The 17325-nt window shown below is 37.5% G+C and overlaps 1 protein-coding gene across 1 annotated transcript in view; it reads right to left on the reverse strand.

Moving 5' to 3' along the window:
• Nucleotides 1-4699: 4699 nt before the first annotated feature.
• LOC132544704 (carbonic anhydrase 15-like) overlaps nt 4700-17325 on the reverse strand; it is a 35244-nt gene continuing 22618 nt past the window's right edge. The window contains exons 2-8 of the mRNA XM_060208381.1: nt 11434-11466; nt 9778-9951; nt 8884-9032; nt 8579-8680; nt 8176-8233; nt 7394-7548; nt 4700-7110 (exon numbers count right to left, since the gene is read on the reverse strand). Of these exons, the coding sequence (XP_060064364.1) occupies nt 6904-7110; nt 7394-7548; nt 8176-8233; nt 8579-8680; nt 8884-9032; nt 9778-9951; nt 11434-11466 (878 nt within the window). The 3' untranslated portion in view covers nt 4700-6903. The remainder of the gene's footprint in view (nt 7111-7393; nt 7549-8175; nt 8234-8578; nt 8681-8883; nt 9033-9777; nt 9952-11433; nt 11467-17325) is intronic.

Genomic DNA, 17325 nt, shown 5'->3' on the forward strand with positions numbered 1-17325 from the left:
ATAAACACGTTCAAGCTGCAATAAATATAAGAAATGTACGAAACCAGGACATTTTTACCAACAGTGTTTTGAAAGACACGCCGCAATACAAACTGTAACAGTAAATCGGAGTCTGTGGTTACGATCGAGAGCAGGCTATAATTTATATTGCTATCAGAAATTTATATATTGTTAAACTTTCAGTAACGTTAAAAATTTATAAGAATTATTTTGTCTAAAGCGCGTTTAACTTTTACGAAAATAATAAAATCCATCTCTGTATTTAATGGATCATTTATCCGCCATTAAAACCTGCTACTGCAGCATGAATGCGTATCATGTTCATGGTTTACCTCTGTTCTGTAGGACAATCATTACATTTTCTGTGTATATTTTGTCAACAATACGCCATCTATGTGTTGGCAAATAATCCATCAGACTCACTAGTGGAAAGGGCAATGGAGATGACATCCTGTTTGCAGCAGATCCAACGTGTTTCAACAGAGTGTTTGAGGCCGAATCTGGATCAGAATGGACAAGTTTTTTGATACTTGTGTCCGGATTCCGGTCGCCATTCTGGCATTTACCACAGACAAAGTGATCTAAAACCATATAATATTTTGTACAAAAGTGTTTTGTTTATAAGTAGTTAATTCGATTTATTGTTAGGAATAAAGCTACCTGTGGTTCGTGTAAATAAACTTATACAAAACGTATCAATATATTTGTCTCCTGTTACATACTTCTTTTTAAAAAAAATCACATTTATTCCTGAACTATACGCGATTCATTCACAGAAGGATGATCACTGCTAATTTGTCACTACACCAATTGAAGACCAGAGCATATTCTTGCGATAGATAAACTAGGAAAACAGCACATTTAGACATTCTTTAGACGTTCTTAATCCGAAGACTCGACCCATTGGTCATCTAAATAAAGGCCATATAGACATTCATCAGACTACAATGGAGCTTGTCAGAGAGTCCATAGATTGGTCTACTATGTAACATCGTGGTTGGCATTCAGCGGATTAGTATTTGGACAGAGCGCCGTCCTCTATACAACTGGAAGTATGACTACTAGTGAGGTCTTTCGACAGCTTGAATAAAAGGGATTAATGACTTACGAAGCAAATAAAGAAATGAACACGTTGCTCTCTTCAAGCGATCAAAAAATAGATAATGCACTTCAATTGTTTCAAAAGCTGCAGCATCTTTTAGGCCATCGACAATGACGTTGCTGCAGCGAACTCTTAAACCATGAAATAATTTATTTCCTTTTTAACTGCCATACACATTAATGTATGTAATTATATATGTATTTGCCCGGATTTTAAGTTATGAGGTGCTATAGAAATAAGAATTTGGAGTTGAGTTTGTGTAATCAAATATTTACACGATTGCCAATGTAATTACACTCATAACTCTGATTTGAAATGACAACAGGAGCAATAGCGCCCAGCCAATCAGTGATTGTCTGGAGGTCCTTTGGCTCTTTCTCGTCAAATTCATTGTGTTGTCATCTGAAAAGAGATATAATGTGAGAATATTACTGATTTTAGCTGATATAATAGTCTTGATAAAACGCAGTTTTCACGAAAAGTATCGAAACTACGTGATAAACAGAATCTTACGTGAGTTCTCATTTCATACAAGAATTATAAAACTCGTCTCGAATTGCTTACTGGTTAAAGGCTCGTCAGAACAAAAAGTGGTTTTGCTAATTTCCTAGACCTCATATAAAATAGAATTTCTTGTAAGATTGTCTGTTAATGATGTCATATATCAACCACTTTTTAAAGAAGGGGTACCTTAGCGTTCTAGTCACTGTGCCTACAAGGTCATAGATTTCAACTTTCTCACACAAAACAGTCAACTCAACATACCGACTACAATAGGCTTGTTCCTGGTGTATGGAAACAATGTCTCGAGTTGGTTAACATTGAAATCAATGGGCCGCAGATATTCATATGAAACAAACAGGTGTTCTAGGAGAGTAAGCGTCTCCTGCTTTATCGATGACATCCGTCATGTTAATCTTGGTCAATCCAAATAAGTGATGTCATTTTCTCAAATGAGAACAAGGTATACAACAACGCAACCAACAAGCAAAATAACGAGCATCAAGCACATCCAGCTTTATATCGCGCAAACAAAAAGAAAATTTCTTATTAGTTCACTGAGACGATCGTTAAACTTTCTCATAATTTTCATCAATCTGCTTCATTTGAACCTTGTATTATGAGTTTGTTCGTCTACAATGACGAATTCTAGAAGTCGTCATCGTAGAAGTTCGACATTAAAGCTGTGAAATGAAATTATTTAACAAGATGAGTAAATTATCCACTGTACAAGTCAGTGTGAATCAGTAATAGAAATGTAATCGATAAACAGCAGTAGACTTCTAGCACACCTTGAAAACAAAATAAATTCTGAAAAAATAGGTCTAAACGGACGACAGGGTAATTATAACATAAATATACATGTAGGTTTAGGGTTTATTGATTTAACATAAGCAGCAGGTAAGTAACTACTGTCCGGTTGTTTTAAGGTTGGCCAATGTAAGGTAGTAAAAGTGAAACAAAATGTGACTGTCAACTACTTTTCAGTTTCAGACAATTTTTCAGCGCAAGCCTTCACATCCATCGCAAACACAACAATATAAACCTTTATTGGGAAGTAAGGTCCAAAACGTTGCATAAAATGTTCATTATAAACTTCCGTCATATGAACACATATGATGGATTGCGGCATCAAAACGGATTTTGAATTATGACTTGGCTAACTTGACACAATGTCAGATACATAATAAGTATTTCCGTTTAATATTGATAAAACTTGCACCTTCTACTTCATTTGAATAATTTTTCAATAACGATTTGCTGTCAATCGAAGCTATTTTATCTAACCCATTTTATATCACATGATTAACTCTACTCGACACTATGTCTATATAAAATGAACAGGAAATCGCTTATTGTTTCACTAAGTGTGCATAACACTACATCAATACACGATACCAAAATAAGACATGGTCACTTTGTCCGTCCATACATCCGCCTCTAAGTACAGTTCTGTGTCTGTGTCTCTTTAATCATGGACATTTATATGACTGACCATTACGCCACATTTGCTGAACCTTGGTTAGTACGGTTGATCTTCGTAAACTTTCCTGTTGGTTCAGTTGTTGTAAACTTTGTTCTCCTTGACGTTTGTCATGCGTCTCCATGTAAATATTTCTTTTGTTGATGTTTCGGTTTAGTTTTATTGAATTTGAGTTTGGCTAACAATTATGTTGACATGTTTGTATTTTGTTCTTGTTTTTTTTTCTCTCATATTCACTTTGAGTTTCACCGCAATAGCCATGTCCATATGAAGACGGATTTCAGGAGTGATAGTATTACAAAGTGAGAAGTGAAGGAAAAAATATAATGATTTGAAATATTGCAAAAGAACAACAGATCGAATTTTTGTCCACCGTCCGTAAACAAAAACAATATTGCTATCTACTTTCTTATACTAGAATAAAGAAGGTCTTATGTTTCTGAAAGCAGATGTCAAAATTTAATTCGGGAAGGAAGGTTGTTACTCACCAGAAATGGAAAATTTAAAATAGGATAACTGAAATCATCACGCTTGTCATACAGCTCGGTAGAAAGCTGTCCCTGTTAGTTTCCTTATAGAAGATCGAGGTAAGCGACTGATGTAGAAGAGTCTGTCGTGTCCTTTGATTTACAATTCTGGTGGATATACAAGACACGATCAACTGACGTTTTGTTATTTAAGACAACACAGCGTCAAAACAATAAATGCGCATGACTTAAATCTTCATGACCTATTTGTTAAGGCATTCCATTGATTCAACAGTTTCGATGAAATATCTTAAGCAGATTCAACGAAGATATGTTAAATAAAAAATCCAATCATTCTAACGACGTCCGCATCAGTATATTTCGCGAAAAACACTCCAGTAAAAGACACAACCATATCAAAGCACATAAATTATCGTAAACTTTTCTTTGAAAATCAATTACAGAATTTATTTAGTTCTTTTAGCAGTGGAAAGATGGAGAGCCATGATAATCGATGTCTGCGAGACCAGACCAAACACTTGATGAAGAAGAAGTAGTAGTGGAAAGATGGATTTTTAAAGAAAAACTCTTCAAAACCTATGTCACATCAATTCCACTTCTCGAGTACACAGTATTGTAACTAGACTACAACTCAAATAAAAGAGTAGCTTGTTTAAACAAGAGACCTTGAGCGGTGTATGACCTTTTCCATGTACATCATAACGAGCAGTAGTAGGAAGAACTGATATTGAATGACTAAAACAGTTGGGAATATTTAGCAGCAAAGACATCTCTGTTTCACCACATTCCCGCAAATTCAGCCCAAAGGCACTATTAGGATTGAGATGGCTGTCATGGCGGCCATATTGGATTTTGGACTGTCCCGAGAAATAATTATTTGGCGAGAACTATCTCTGAATCATTTCAGCCGATTTTCAGTTGAATCCCACTACTGGAACACGAAAACAGAACACTTTTAAAACAGGTAATGTTCAGGGAAACCATGAATATGTAATCATGTTACAAAACGACCACCACGACTGCCAATTTTAACTTTCGAGGAGACTAAAAATTAACATCACGTTGTTGGCTTCCTTTTCCAGCATTTGATAAACAAATGAGTAGAGAGAACACGACAACATCTCCTTCAGGATTTTAATATTATAATTTTATTTCCAAATATTAGCAAGTCTGAATATGCATAATCTACATATCTATATTTTACGGAGGGAAGACTGGGGTAAAGTATGTATACTATTCCATATCATGTATGCTAATACATATGAATACAAATACACCATAATTTAATTCTACGAGAAGTTGACCTCATTACATATCTAATTATCATACTTCTAGAAAACAAAGCTAAAAGAATGCACAATAAAAATGGAATATTGGATTTCATAAAGTAATATCCATAAGGATTTCTAAATGCCTGAATGTGGATCTTGTCCAAGGTTTTCAAAATGTCCTGTGGACTTGATCCGAGATTCCCGAGGTGTCTCACAGACCAGGTCCGATGTTTCCAAAAATCACTATCTATTGGACCTGGTCCAAAATGTACAGTCTTTTGAAGCTGTGCCTGGGGATTATAGTAAAAATGTTTAATTGTAACTGTAAAGTGATTGTCCTTTACGTCTCACTTCAGACCATTATTTTCAATACAGAGAATCGTATTTGTATCTGTAATAATGTCTTAATAAAAAAAAGATCAGGTTAATATCAACTACCACTACATTTTAAACTTAAAAAAGGTATGCTCTTTAACGTAATGTCCCCTCCCCCCACTTTCTTCGTGATTTTGTTAAGGGAGACTATCTGGAGAGGTATATAATATAAATAGTAAAATAATATATAAATAGTAACAGTGGCGTTTGTACAGTTGTTTTTTTACACGACAAATCTGCATTTAATCCACAGAATTGTTTTACATGGTTAAATAAATATATATCTAACAAGGGATCTGTATATTTCATTTTACCACAATATTAGGGTTATTGTAGTGATCCTTAAGATATAATATACAGCGGTTCATCAGATCATGTGTACATCTACTCATTTATGCTGTCTATTCTATAGGGAAGACTGATGTACTGATGTTTCAAAATGTTGACCAGGGGGACTCCTATATCAGCAAAATACAATTCATTATATACATCTAATATACATGGAATTAAAAGTGTTGTCCTTAGAGGCAACGTACACAGGAACTGGTATGTAGTGATGTAGTGTAACACACCGTACATAGGCCCTGTCATGTAGTGATGTAGTGTAACACTCCGCACACAGGCCCTGTCTTGTAGTGTAACACTCCGTACACAGGCCCTGTCATGTAGTGTAACACTCCGTACACAGGCCCTGTCATGTAGTGATGTAGTGTAACACTCCGTACATAGGCCCTGTCATGTAGTGTAACACTCCGTACACAGGCCCTGTCATGTAGTGTAACACTCCGTACACAGGCCCTGTCATGTAGTGTAACACTCCGTACACAGGCCATGTCATGTAATGATGTAGTGTAACACTCCGTACACAGGCCATGTCATGTAATGATGTAGTGTAACACTCCGTACACAGGCCCTGTCATGTTGTGTAACACTCCGTACACAGACCCTGTCATGTAGTGATGTAGTGTAACACTCCGTACACAGGAACTGTCATGTAGTGATGTAGTGTAACACTCCGTACATAAGCCCTGTCATGCAGTGTAACACTCCGTACATAAGCCCTGTCATGTAGTGTAACACTCCGTACACAGTCCCTACCATGTAGTAATGTAGTGTAACACTCCGTACACAGACACTGTCATGTAGTGATGTAGTGTAACACTCCGTACACAGGCCCTGTTATGTAGTGATGTAACACTCCGTACACACGCCCTGCCATGCAGTGATGAAGCCGCAATTTTACCCGGTAGAAATGATATAAAAAATGATGAATGCACTATTTTTTGTTGAGTACTCTTCTTCAGTATCTGAAAACTACTTACATGGTGTGATATAATGAGATGTGTAGTTTGATAACCCCTGGTGCTAGACGGTGTTCGCGTAATTTTCCTGATCTGACAACAACGTAATTTGCATATTATATATGATGGCTGCGCTTTGAAGTGGGATTTTGGCTATGGTTTTAATGAGATTGCGTTTGTGTCGTACATAATTTGTAAGCTATTCAATGTATTATGTAATGCATGATAAGGTCTTTACTGGGAAATACATAGAGAGTTTGCTGTGCATTTCGCCAATTATTGTGGCTATCGTTTAAGAGTAAAGTATTCCCGCCTACATACTAGGTGACCGCTTCTCATGACTAGATATTTGTTGATGACGAGTGTCTAAAAGTCATTTCTGTTAACACAAGTATGAACGTAGAAACGTGACCAGGACCGTTAACGTCACGCCGACGGTTGAAATCTTGGAAGCCGAGTTAATTTCGCTCTCTAACTGGAAGTTTCGTAGCACTTCCCGTCCATTTAACGGGTGCACAGGCCGGAAGTTGTCAACGAGTGGGTGGGAATGACCTCTTCCTTCTGATGACACAGATCTGAACCTGTCCAGCTATTTTAAATAAACAAACACAAAACCAAGAGTTATTTCCCTTAAAACATATTTGAAATTATTACCAAAATTATTACGAAATTCTGTGATTACATTCAAGCTAGAAAGTGGAATTGAAAAGTAAACAGCAGGCTGAATAATTAAAAAAATGTAAAATTGTAAAAGTCATAGTAAAATATCAAAGCGATATGAGAAGCATTTAATAAGATTAATCGTTTCCTTAAAGCGTTGTAGACAAGCTCTGCATTGAGTAAATCTAAAAGTTCTTCATAAACATATTTACCTGCTGTCGGGACAGAAATATTTTGTCCTCAAACATTGTCCACGTAACACTTTCAAAGCAAGGGGGTGTGGTCAGACTCCCTTTGTACCGGAAAAACCTGTTGATGCGTTTAGGTAGCATAGCCCCAATGTTTACAGTGAGTGGGGTATTAGTATCTACAATGTAGAACATTGCCTTTATATTTTAAATGTTATAAACAAATTGCATTATGTAATCTGTAAAATAAAAACACGACAAAAGAAAAAAATCATTGAATAAAACAAAAGCAAAAACGATAATTCCTTTACAAAACGGCCAAGGTTAAAACTCCAAACTATATATAGAACTTGTACATCAAATAATAGATTGGCGGATTGTATAGAAATCTATGTACACAATAGTAAATGTATATTTATTATGTACTCTGTATGTATATCATCTCCGTAAATGCCATGTTATATTACAAATACATACCAGTGTACGTATTATACAATACAGTGTATATAATGTATAATGAATACCAGTATATTGTAATGTACAATACATACCTGTGTATTACATTGTATAATACATACCAGTGTATTGTAATGTACAATACATACCTGTGTATTACATTGTATAATACATACCAGTGTATTGTAATGTACAATACATACCTGTGTATTACATTGTATAATACATACCAGTGTATTGTACAATTCATACCTGTATATCTAACTAGGTATGTGACGGTAATATTACTGTGTACATATGTACACAGATAAGTAATGTTTTATGTATGTACCTAGAAACGTCATATTTACCTTTAAAAGTCAAGTTGCCTATTGCGTCGACAATTGGTGCAAACGCGGCGTTGTCAGTCTGCAACAAAGAACGAAAGAGTACGGTCTAAGGGATATAACTCGTATTGATGCTGCACACAGGGGTTCTTCAATACTTAATAAGATTCGTCTACATGTCGTTCACAACTAGGAACCAGACCTCATGCCATTTTGTCCCTAACGATGCCGACATTGATTAAAAGTGTTGCTATTATAAATGTAAGACCGTTTTCACAAACCGATGATATAAATGAAATGATGAAAACATGACATCAACTGTATTTTTTAATGGATAACTCCGTTTTATCATGACCTAAAACATATCGTACTGTGTGATACGTTACTATAATATTCTATAGTAACGATTGCATATATTTGTACCTACCGGTGTGTGCGTCACCCAGAATCCTAATACAGCTAGTCCATCAGACTTGTCTATTGCCTCTCCCAAGCTGCCGTACTTTTTGTTGTAGTTTACGACGTGCATCTTCAAAAAAGATTTTTAAAAAAGGAATGAGAAGGTATAATATAGGTATGAATGTTTAAATAACACTTTTCTAAACCAGTAGGTGTTGACTTAAGTAAACTGTCATATATACTTGCACATGCGTAGTTACATTTTAAACCCAACTCTCAAGCTGTTACCTAAATACCAAAACCCTAAACACCTTGCTGTCGACCCTTACATACCTCCATGGGATAGGGACGTCCATTATAGACATGTTCGGACCCTTCCGAGTTGTCATGGCCCCAATGGAAGTGTAACTGAGCCATTTTATAGCTGTTCCCTGGAAGTCCTCCGCCAGAAACGATCAAGTCACCGACAACATCGACCTGCACTGTAACACGTGACGTCATAAATTAATGGTTATGGTACGTATAAGACGTAAGAAAGTTGAACTCGTGCGTGTGTCACGTGTACGAACGAAACATGACGTCAGATGTATGTAATATACCCTACGCGAACATGTGCGTTCATGTAACGTACAAAACAGTAATTCCTGCGTGTGAAACATACAAAACAGTAATTCCTGCGTATGAAACGTACAAAACAGTAATTACTGCGTATGTAACGTAAAAAACAGTAATTCCTGTGTATGTAACGAACAAAACAGTAATTCCTGTGTGTGTAGCGTACAAAACAGTAATTCCTGCGTGTGTAACGTACAAAACAGTAATTCCTGCGTGTGTAACGTACAAAACAGTAATTCCTGCGTATGTAACGTACAAAACAGTAATTCCTGTGCGTGTAACGTACAAAACAGTAATTCCAGCGTATGTAACGTACAAAACAGTAATTCCTGCGTATGTAACGTACAAAACAGTAATTCCTGCGTATGTAATATACAAAATAGAAGGACAGTGCACATAGATATCAATACAAGACATGAACACATTTTTCCTTGATGTAAAGAAACAAACACATATTCACCTTTTCCGTATAAGGTGTAAAAATGTTTTTAATGCACTCACAAGTGTGTGTGATGTGTTTTCGCCCTAACAAACTCACAAGTGTGTGTGATGTGTTGTCCCCCTAACAAATTCACAAGTTTGTGTGATGGGTTTTCACCTTAACAAACTCACATGTGTGACCATTGTTTTTCATCGTAGTTACGTAATGGTGAGTGTCCTCAAATCCTTGAAGCTGGAAGTTGCTCATGATAGAGTAGTCCTGTTTTATAACAGATGGGATGTCTACTGGGGACTGGTACCGTCCCATACAGACCGAGTTGGTCACCTGGTCCCAGCCTGGAGGGTCTGCGAAGATAACGGGTACAAATAATAGACCGAATACTGATGTAATACACTAATGTCTGTGGCAGTTCCACATGGTGAATATCATTGTCTACACTCAATAATCTATTTTGGTTTAAATCAAGTTATAATCGACAAAAACAGCATTATATATTCCAATATTTCTGAATGGGAGTCATTTGCTCTTGTGTGTATTTATTGATTGTTACGTCATTTATTTCTGAGTGTAACGTCATGACAAAACGCCGTAAGTTTCTCATGTGAACTAGTGACGTCACAATTCATTACTCCGCATTAATAAAAGAAAATATAGAGACTGTAAATACCGTGTTTATATGTATAATTGTAAAGTCTTTGGGAGCGAGTGTAGTAGTTTAACTTGTGTATTTCACTGTAGTGAACAAACGTGACAAAATATTTTGGCGACAATTATCCTTGAACCTTATCATTAATGAACTTTTCCTTCCTTGAATATTGTGTTATTTGTTGTCCTAACTAGTTCGTGGTGTTTAAGGTTATCCTAGTTTATCCGTTCAGACAACTTCTCTGTACGTTTGCCGATCAAGATACTAATCGTGTAGTTTTGTTCAGACATGCTCTTGTTGTCTGCGCACGTTGCTGTTATGTCCACCATTTTGCTATCCGTCATGGGCACAAAGCATTACTGGAAATTCCACTTCCTTGTGATAGTATGTGTGATTTTTTTCACTTTTTTTTCTTCGTACGTGTTATCATTGCTTCACAAGCGACCTCAGCAGGTCCGCTCGAGCTACGCTCGCTATAACACGACAGTTCGGCACCTAATTAATCACGTGACCGCTAAAGACACCAAATCCGACGATATAATTATGGTAAAACTTTTAACAAAAGTAGTCTGCTGTTAAACAATTTTGCAAATTGACATAAGAAAGCGAAATAACTTACATGTTTACTGTGTGTATGCAGTACATAACAAATTCAAAACTGAAGGTAAATCAATCGATGTTTTACCAAATGACGTCATGATCCAATATCACTGACATCATACATCATACAACATAGTCATTTTAAGGTATCTCTGTGCCTTCCTTCTCAAACGAATATTTTTCTAAGTACATTTATCATTTTTTTTTAAATCTACTTTTTTTTTAAAGTAAATGAGTTTGTCTCTGGGGTTCGTGTTGGTCAAGCAGATTCTTGGATGTTGATATTTCCGGCATATTGTCTCACAGTTCATTTTGATGTAATGTCATCTTAAGTTTTCTACAGTGATTATTTATTCTCTCATTTGTTCAGGAAAATGAATTAATATTAATCTTGGTAGACGCAGAAATCTTTCTCTGAAAATTTCACAAGAATGAAAGTACATATGTACATGGGTTGCTTATCTACAGAAATCAATTACAAGAAAATAACAACAGATAGACTTCATAAACGAGTAGTCTGGTTTTCAATAAGAAATCACTATAAATTCATCGATTTCCCTTATCTTCATATGTTACGTACCGGATTTGGAGCCAGGCGCGCCATAATGCCAATCTGAAAAAAACAAAAAACAAAATGATTAAGTTAATTAGAACAATAGCTACAAAACATCTTTAACAATACAAACAGAATATATATATATATATTAAAATCTACGTTGTTTTTTTTACATTATGAAAAATAAGTAATCTAGTTTATCTTAAAAATAATATCTGCCCCACCATCGCACCAGGCGTCCACCATCTTACCCAGCGCCCACTATCTTACCCAAAGCTCACAATGTTACCAAACGTCCACCATGATTCCCAACACCCACCTTGTTACCCAGCGCCCAACATGTTACCCAACGTCCACCTTGTTACCCAGCACCCAACATGTTACCCAACGTCCACCTTGTTACCCAGCGCCCACCATGTTACCCGGCGCTCACCATGTTACCCAGCGCCCATCATCTTACCCAGCACCCACTATCTTACCCAGCGCCCAATATCTTACCCAAAGTGCACTATCTTACCCAGCGACCACCATGTTACCCATTGCCCGTCATCTTATCGAACACCCTCCATCTCACCCGGCTCCCACCATGTTACCCAGCGTCCATCATGTTACCCAGTGCCCACCTTCTCATCCAGCGCCCTCCATCTCACCCGGCGCTCACCATGTTACCCAGCGCTCACCATCTCATCCAGCGCCCACCATCTCACCAAGCGTCTGTTTCTATAATTGGTATTCCGAAGTACGAAGTTAAAAAAACGGAATTCCGTTATATACCATGATATAGAAATTATTAAGGAAAAAAAGCCTTGACAACTGGCATGTAGTCTGGTAAATACCATTCATTCATATATAACATTCTATTTGAAAATTCCTTCCATCAAACTACCTCGCACTGTGTGCACTTGGCGAAATATTCAACCTAGAATTCGTCCGGATGTCAGATAGCATGCGAGTTTGTTCTGTATCAGGTCGTGTCAAAGTGTCTGTGATCTGTGATAAGTGTACATGTTTTAGGGGTTAAATACAGATGTAAGTCCGATCAGAGTAAAAGTGCTGATATCGCCGTTACATCGCCCCAGATCATCCCAGTGAAATAGTACAACTTCAGACGTTGAACAGTCGGAGTCCTAACCATGGTAACATTGTAACTTCCATTTTAAAACAATGGAATTTTAGAAAGTAGAAATGTGAATACAGACAGAATACAAATTTCAACCACTTTCTTCTGACGAAGTTATAAATATATTATTTCACTAAAACGGTTTTGATAAAAATGTCAGAATATTTAACGACAATCGCGCCTTATATTGATTTCAGGTTATATAAAATAAACTCCCATCTCAATAATGGTTGATTATCCATTTAATTGATACGGTTTGGAAACTTTGAAACTTTAGCGTAAAATATATTAAAGAGCCAGACCCACTCCTCGACCGATATTATTTTATATAAAACAAAAGATTCATGATTTTCTATTTTTCTCGGATAGCAAAAGTTCTGACTAACCCTGTAATACCACAATTTTAAAGTAAATCGCTACCAATCTAACGTAATAAATAGTTTTAAAAAAGAATTCGAAACGACTCAGTGCTCACTGCCCTCTGACGCATGCGCAAAGAACTGTAAATAAATCTACCGTCTTCCAACATGGCAGAAAGCGTGCGAGGGTAGCGGGGAAGAAAACGTGTTTTGCGAAAAGAAGGAAGATGGCTGGTTCATACTCTGTATGGCTCTCTGGTTTTCTCGTGTAGTATCACTCTAAAATCATGTTCATAAATATCATCGAATATTTGCTTTATATAGATCGATTTCGCGATGTTCTATATGTTCGTTACCGTATCGTAGCCCCCATTTGAGGGCCTCTTTGCAATTAATCGTAGTTTTTCTCGTAATCTGCACGTTTTTGTGTCATATCTAAGCATTGAAAGATGTGATCAATACATACGTTAGATGATTTCCATACAGGATATATATATTGATTGCATTTACCGGTAAAATCTCTTTACAAGCGATGTCACATGGACGTACTACTCACTTCTTCCTCCATTTTTGTTTTGGTTCTGACCGCGTCTGAACGTATCACGTGACTTTTCCTCATCAATATTCAGATCCTGGTGTTGATTAATGAGAATAATTTCGGCACCGATATCTCCGGTTCCCTTTCAATTTCAAGTTCGAAACTTTATACAAGTCTTTATTTATATGTTATCTATTAGTATACAACATTTCCAGTCAATAAATTATGAAAAAAAAATTCTATAACGGAGTGGGTCTGGCTCTTTAAAAACTAAACACAAGTTCATGTTTCGAATTAGTTATTTCGACAGCTTCAACTAGGCTACGTTTCATTTGTTTTATCAAGATGTTTACATCTGGAAAGTTCGTGTGTGAATTAGGACGTACCGAATTTTATTTAACATTGAAAAAGCAGGACAGTGTATATACATGTAACGTGTCGTGTATACAATGCTGCCGGGAATCCGTACAATATGTGTACAGATCTAGATCTGTCTCCAATTGGTTTTGACAGTGACAGGATGCCAGGGTGATTCCGATCTAAACAAATGTCAGTTGTCTGTAAGTTATGTGACAGATATCAACTCGTCAAGAAAAAGTATGTTTCAATAGTGTATTTGTTCTCTAAAAACGGATCCTCTTACAATCAATGTCCCGACGATTAAAATAGACCTTTGGATTTCGACTTCTAGAGAAAGTCCACCCCCCCCTTTTTTTTAACAAAAGACGGTAACCATGGAAACGAAGCTCGCGGGAACGTAGATAACGTTCTACAAAGATGACGGTGAACATGGAAACGAAAAATGCTTTCTTAACTAATGATCACGGAAACGAACCTCACAGAATGAGAATAACTTCTATACAGATGACGGTAACCACGGAAACGGAAAAACGTCCTTTGATATATTAAAGAAACCATTGAAACAATACTCAGTGAACGAAGTTAACATTCTATAGAGTGAACGGTAACCATGGGAACGAAGACAACGTTCTTCCCAGATGATGATAAGTAGGGAACGAATAAAGCGTTCTTTAGAAATGAAAGTATCCATGGAAATGAAAATTATCGTTATATATATTTGACGGTAACCACGTGAATAGGGAGAGTGATCTTAATAGACGAAGAGATAGTGATCTTTACAGAAGAGATAATCATTTAAATAGAGGGGATAGTGATCTATATAAAGGGGATAGTGATATATATAGAGGGGATAGTGATCTATATAAAGGGGATAGTGATATATATAGAGGGGATAGTGATCTATATAAAGGGGATAGTGATATATATAGAGGGGATAGTGATCTATATAAAGGGGATAGTGATATATATAGAGGGGATAGTGATCTATATAGATGGGATAGTGATATATACAGAGGGGACAGTAACCTATATAGAGTGGGTAAGTGATCTATATAGAGGGAATAGTGATGTATATAGAGGGGATAGTGATCTATATAGAGGGGACAGTGATATATATAGAGGGGATAGTGATCTATATAAAGGGGATAGTGATCTATATAGAGGGGATAGTGATATATACAGAGGGGACAGTAACCTATATAGAGTGGGTAAGTGATCTATATAGAGGGAATAGCGATGCATATAGAGGGGATAGTGATCTATATAGAGGGGACAGTGATCTATATAGAGGGGATAGTGATCTATAAATATCCGGTATCCACAGGGTTCAATGCAGTTGACGGTATCCCCGGGAAGCCGCTAGCGATTTTACAGAAGACATTAAAATCAGATACATAAGGTAACGTTCTTACAGAAGACTGCAGCCATGGGAACCATAGTTTTATATTCAAGACTTATCATACATGTAACAGAAGACCTGAACTACGGAGGCAGATCTAATGTTCTGACCTGAAGACAAGCTTACAGAGTTGACGTTCAGGAATAATAAAATCTGTTACCTGTAACTGAGCGAGATTGGGGTATTTAAGGCGAGGGCTAAGTTACTGTTGCATAATCCAAACCGAGGCGTTATTAATCCGCGAAAACGCCCGTAAGAGTACCAGACAGATCGGTCGAGATAGAACACTCTAGGATGGGATATCACATGTTTATCCCTGTCTGAGGTGCGAGAAAGATAACAAGAAAGCTAACTTTTTAAACAGGTGGGGCCATCTAAGGGAACGACGCTAATTTTACATGTGCTATATGTATAACGTTTGGTACATGTCAATTCAGAGGTTAACCAGCTACAACATGTAGGTGTACATGAGGTAGAAACACCTTTAGCATAAACAACATAACCAATGCTGATATTTATAATAACATTCCTGTATGGTTTCTATCAAATAGACTCGACGAGTGTCAGGGTACAGGGACTTCGAAATCATTTACCATTCTGTTTGGACTATGGTCTATAGCATCGATCATAACGGTTAAAAGTAGATCACCTACAAGTTGAAAAGTAAACACTTGTGTCGAGCACACGGATGTGCGGCCGAACTCAATCAGCGATTTTGTTATGTACATATACAGCAAGTCAAAGCTATCAGTCTGTACTTTATGTGACGCGGTTTATACTATCAAGTCTAATTAACGAAGACTAATTGTTACATTTGGCCAAATCTGCCCATATCAACGCTTTGTTATGCTGATTTGAACGTTACTCATGGAGAGCTTTACCCAATTTAACACGTCATTCGCTGTATAGTTTGCTGTACCCAATATAACACATGGTCCACAGTACTGGTTTCCATGCTTAGTTCGATGTTTTCAATGTAATTCTTGTTCCGTTGTACTCAATGTACTACAAGGGCCGCGGTGGTCGAGTGGTGAAGTCATTAGGTACTGACCACAGGTCGGCGGTTTTCTCCGGAAACTCCGGCTTTCTTCCACCAGTTAAAATCTAGCACGGCATGAAATGACGCTGGCTGTTAATAGGACGTAAAGAAAATATAAACTTAACTCAATGTAACGTATAATCCGCTGTACTCAATGTAACACGTGGTCCCTGTACTCAATGTAACACGTGGTCCCCTGTACTCAATGTAACACGTGGTCCCTGTACTCAATGTAACACGTGATCCCTGTACTCAATGTAACACGTGGTCCCTGTACTCAATGTAACACGTGGTCCCCGTACTTAATGTAACACGTGGTCCCTGTACTCAATGTAACGCATAATCCGCTGTACTCAATGTAACACGTGGTCCCTGTACTCAATGTAACACGTGGTCCCCTGTACTCAATGTAACACGTGGTCCCTGTACTCAATGTAACACGTGGTCCCTGTTCTCAATGTAACACGTGGTCCCCGTACTTAATGTAACACGTGGTCCCTGTACTCAATGTAACGCATAATCCGCTGTACTCAATGTAACACATGGTCCCTGTACTCAATGTAACACGTGGTCCCTGTACTCAATGTAACACGTGGTTCCTGTACTCAATGTAACACGTGGTCCCCGTACTCAATGTAACACGTGGTCCCTGTACTCAGTGTAACGCATGGTCCGCTATACTCAATGTAACATGTGGTCCCATGTACTCGATGTAACGCATGGTCCGCTGTACTCAATGTAACACGTGGTCCCTGTACTCAATGTAACGCATGGTCCGCTGTACTCAATGTAACGCATGGTCCGCTGTACTCAATGTAACGCATGGTCCGCTGTACTCAATGTAACGCATGGTCCGTTGTACTCAATGTAACATGTGGTCCGCTCTACTCAATGTAACGCATAGTCTGCTGTAATCAATGTAACGCATGGTCCGCTGTACTCAATGTAACACGTGGTCCCTGTACTCAATGTAACGCATCGTCCACTGTACTCAATGTAACGCATGGTCCGCTGTACTCAATGTAACGCATGGTCCGCAGTACTCAATGTAACATGTGGTCCCCTTTACTCAAAGTAAGGCATGGCCGCTGTACTCAATGT

The sequence above is a fragment of the Ylistrum balloti genome, unplaced genomic scaffold, assembly GCF_031769215.1.
Source record: "Ylistrum balloti isolate Yb309-2 unplaced genomic scaffold, AGI_CSIRO_Ybal_v1 Utg369562, whole genome shotgun sequence".
Taxonomy (NCBI): Eukaryota; Metazoa; Mollusca; class Bivalvia; order Pectinida; family Pectinidae; genus Ylistrum; species Ylistrum balloti.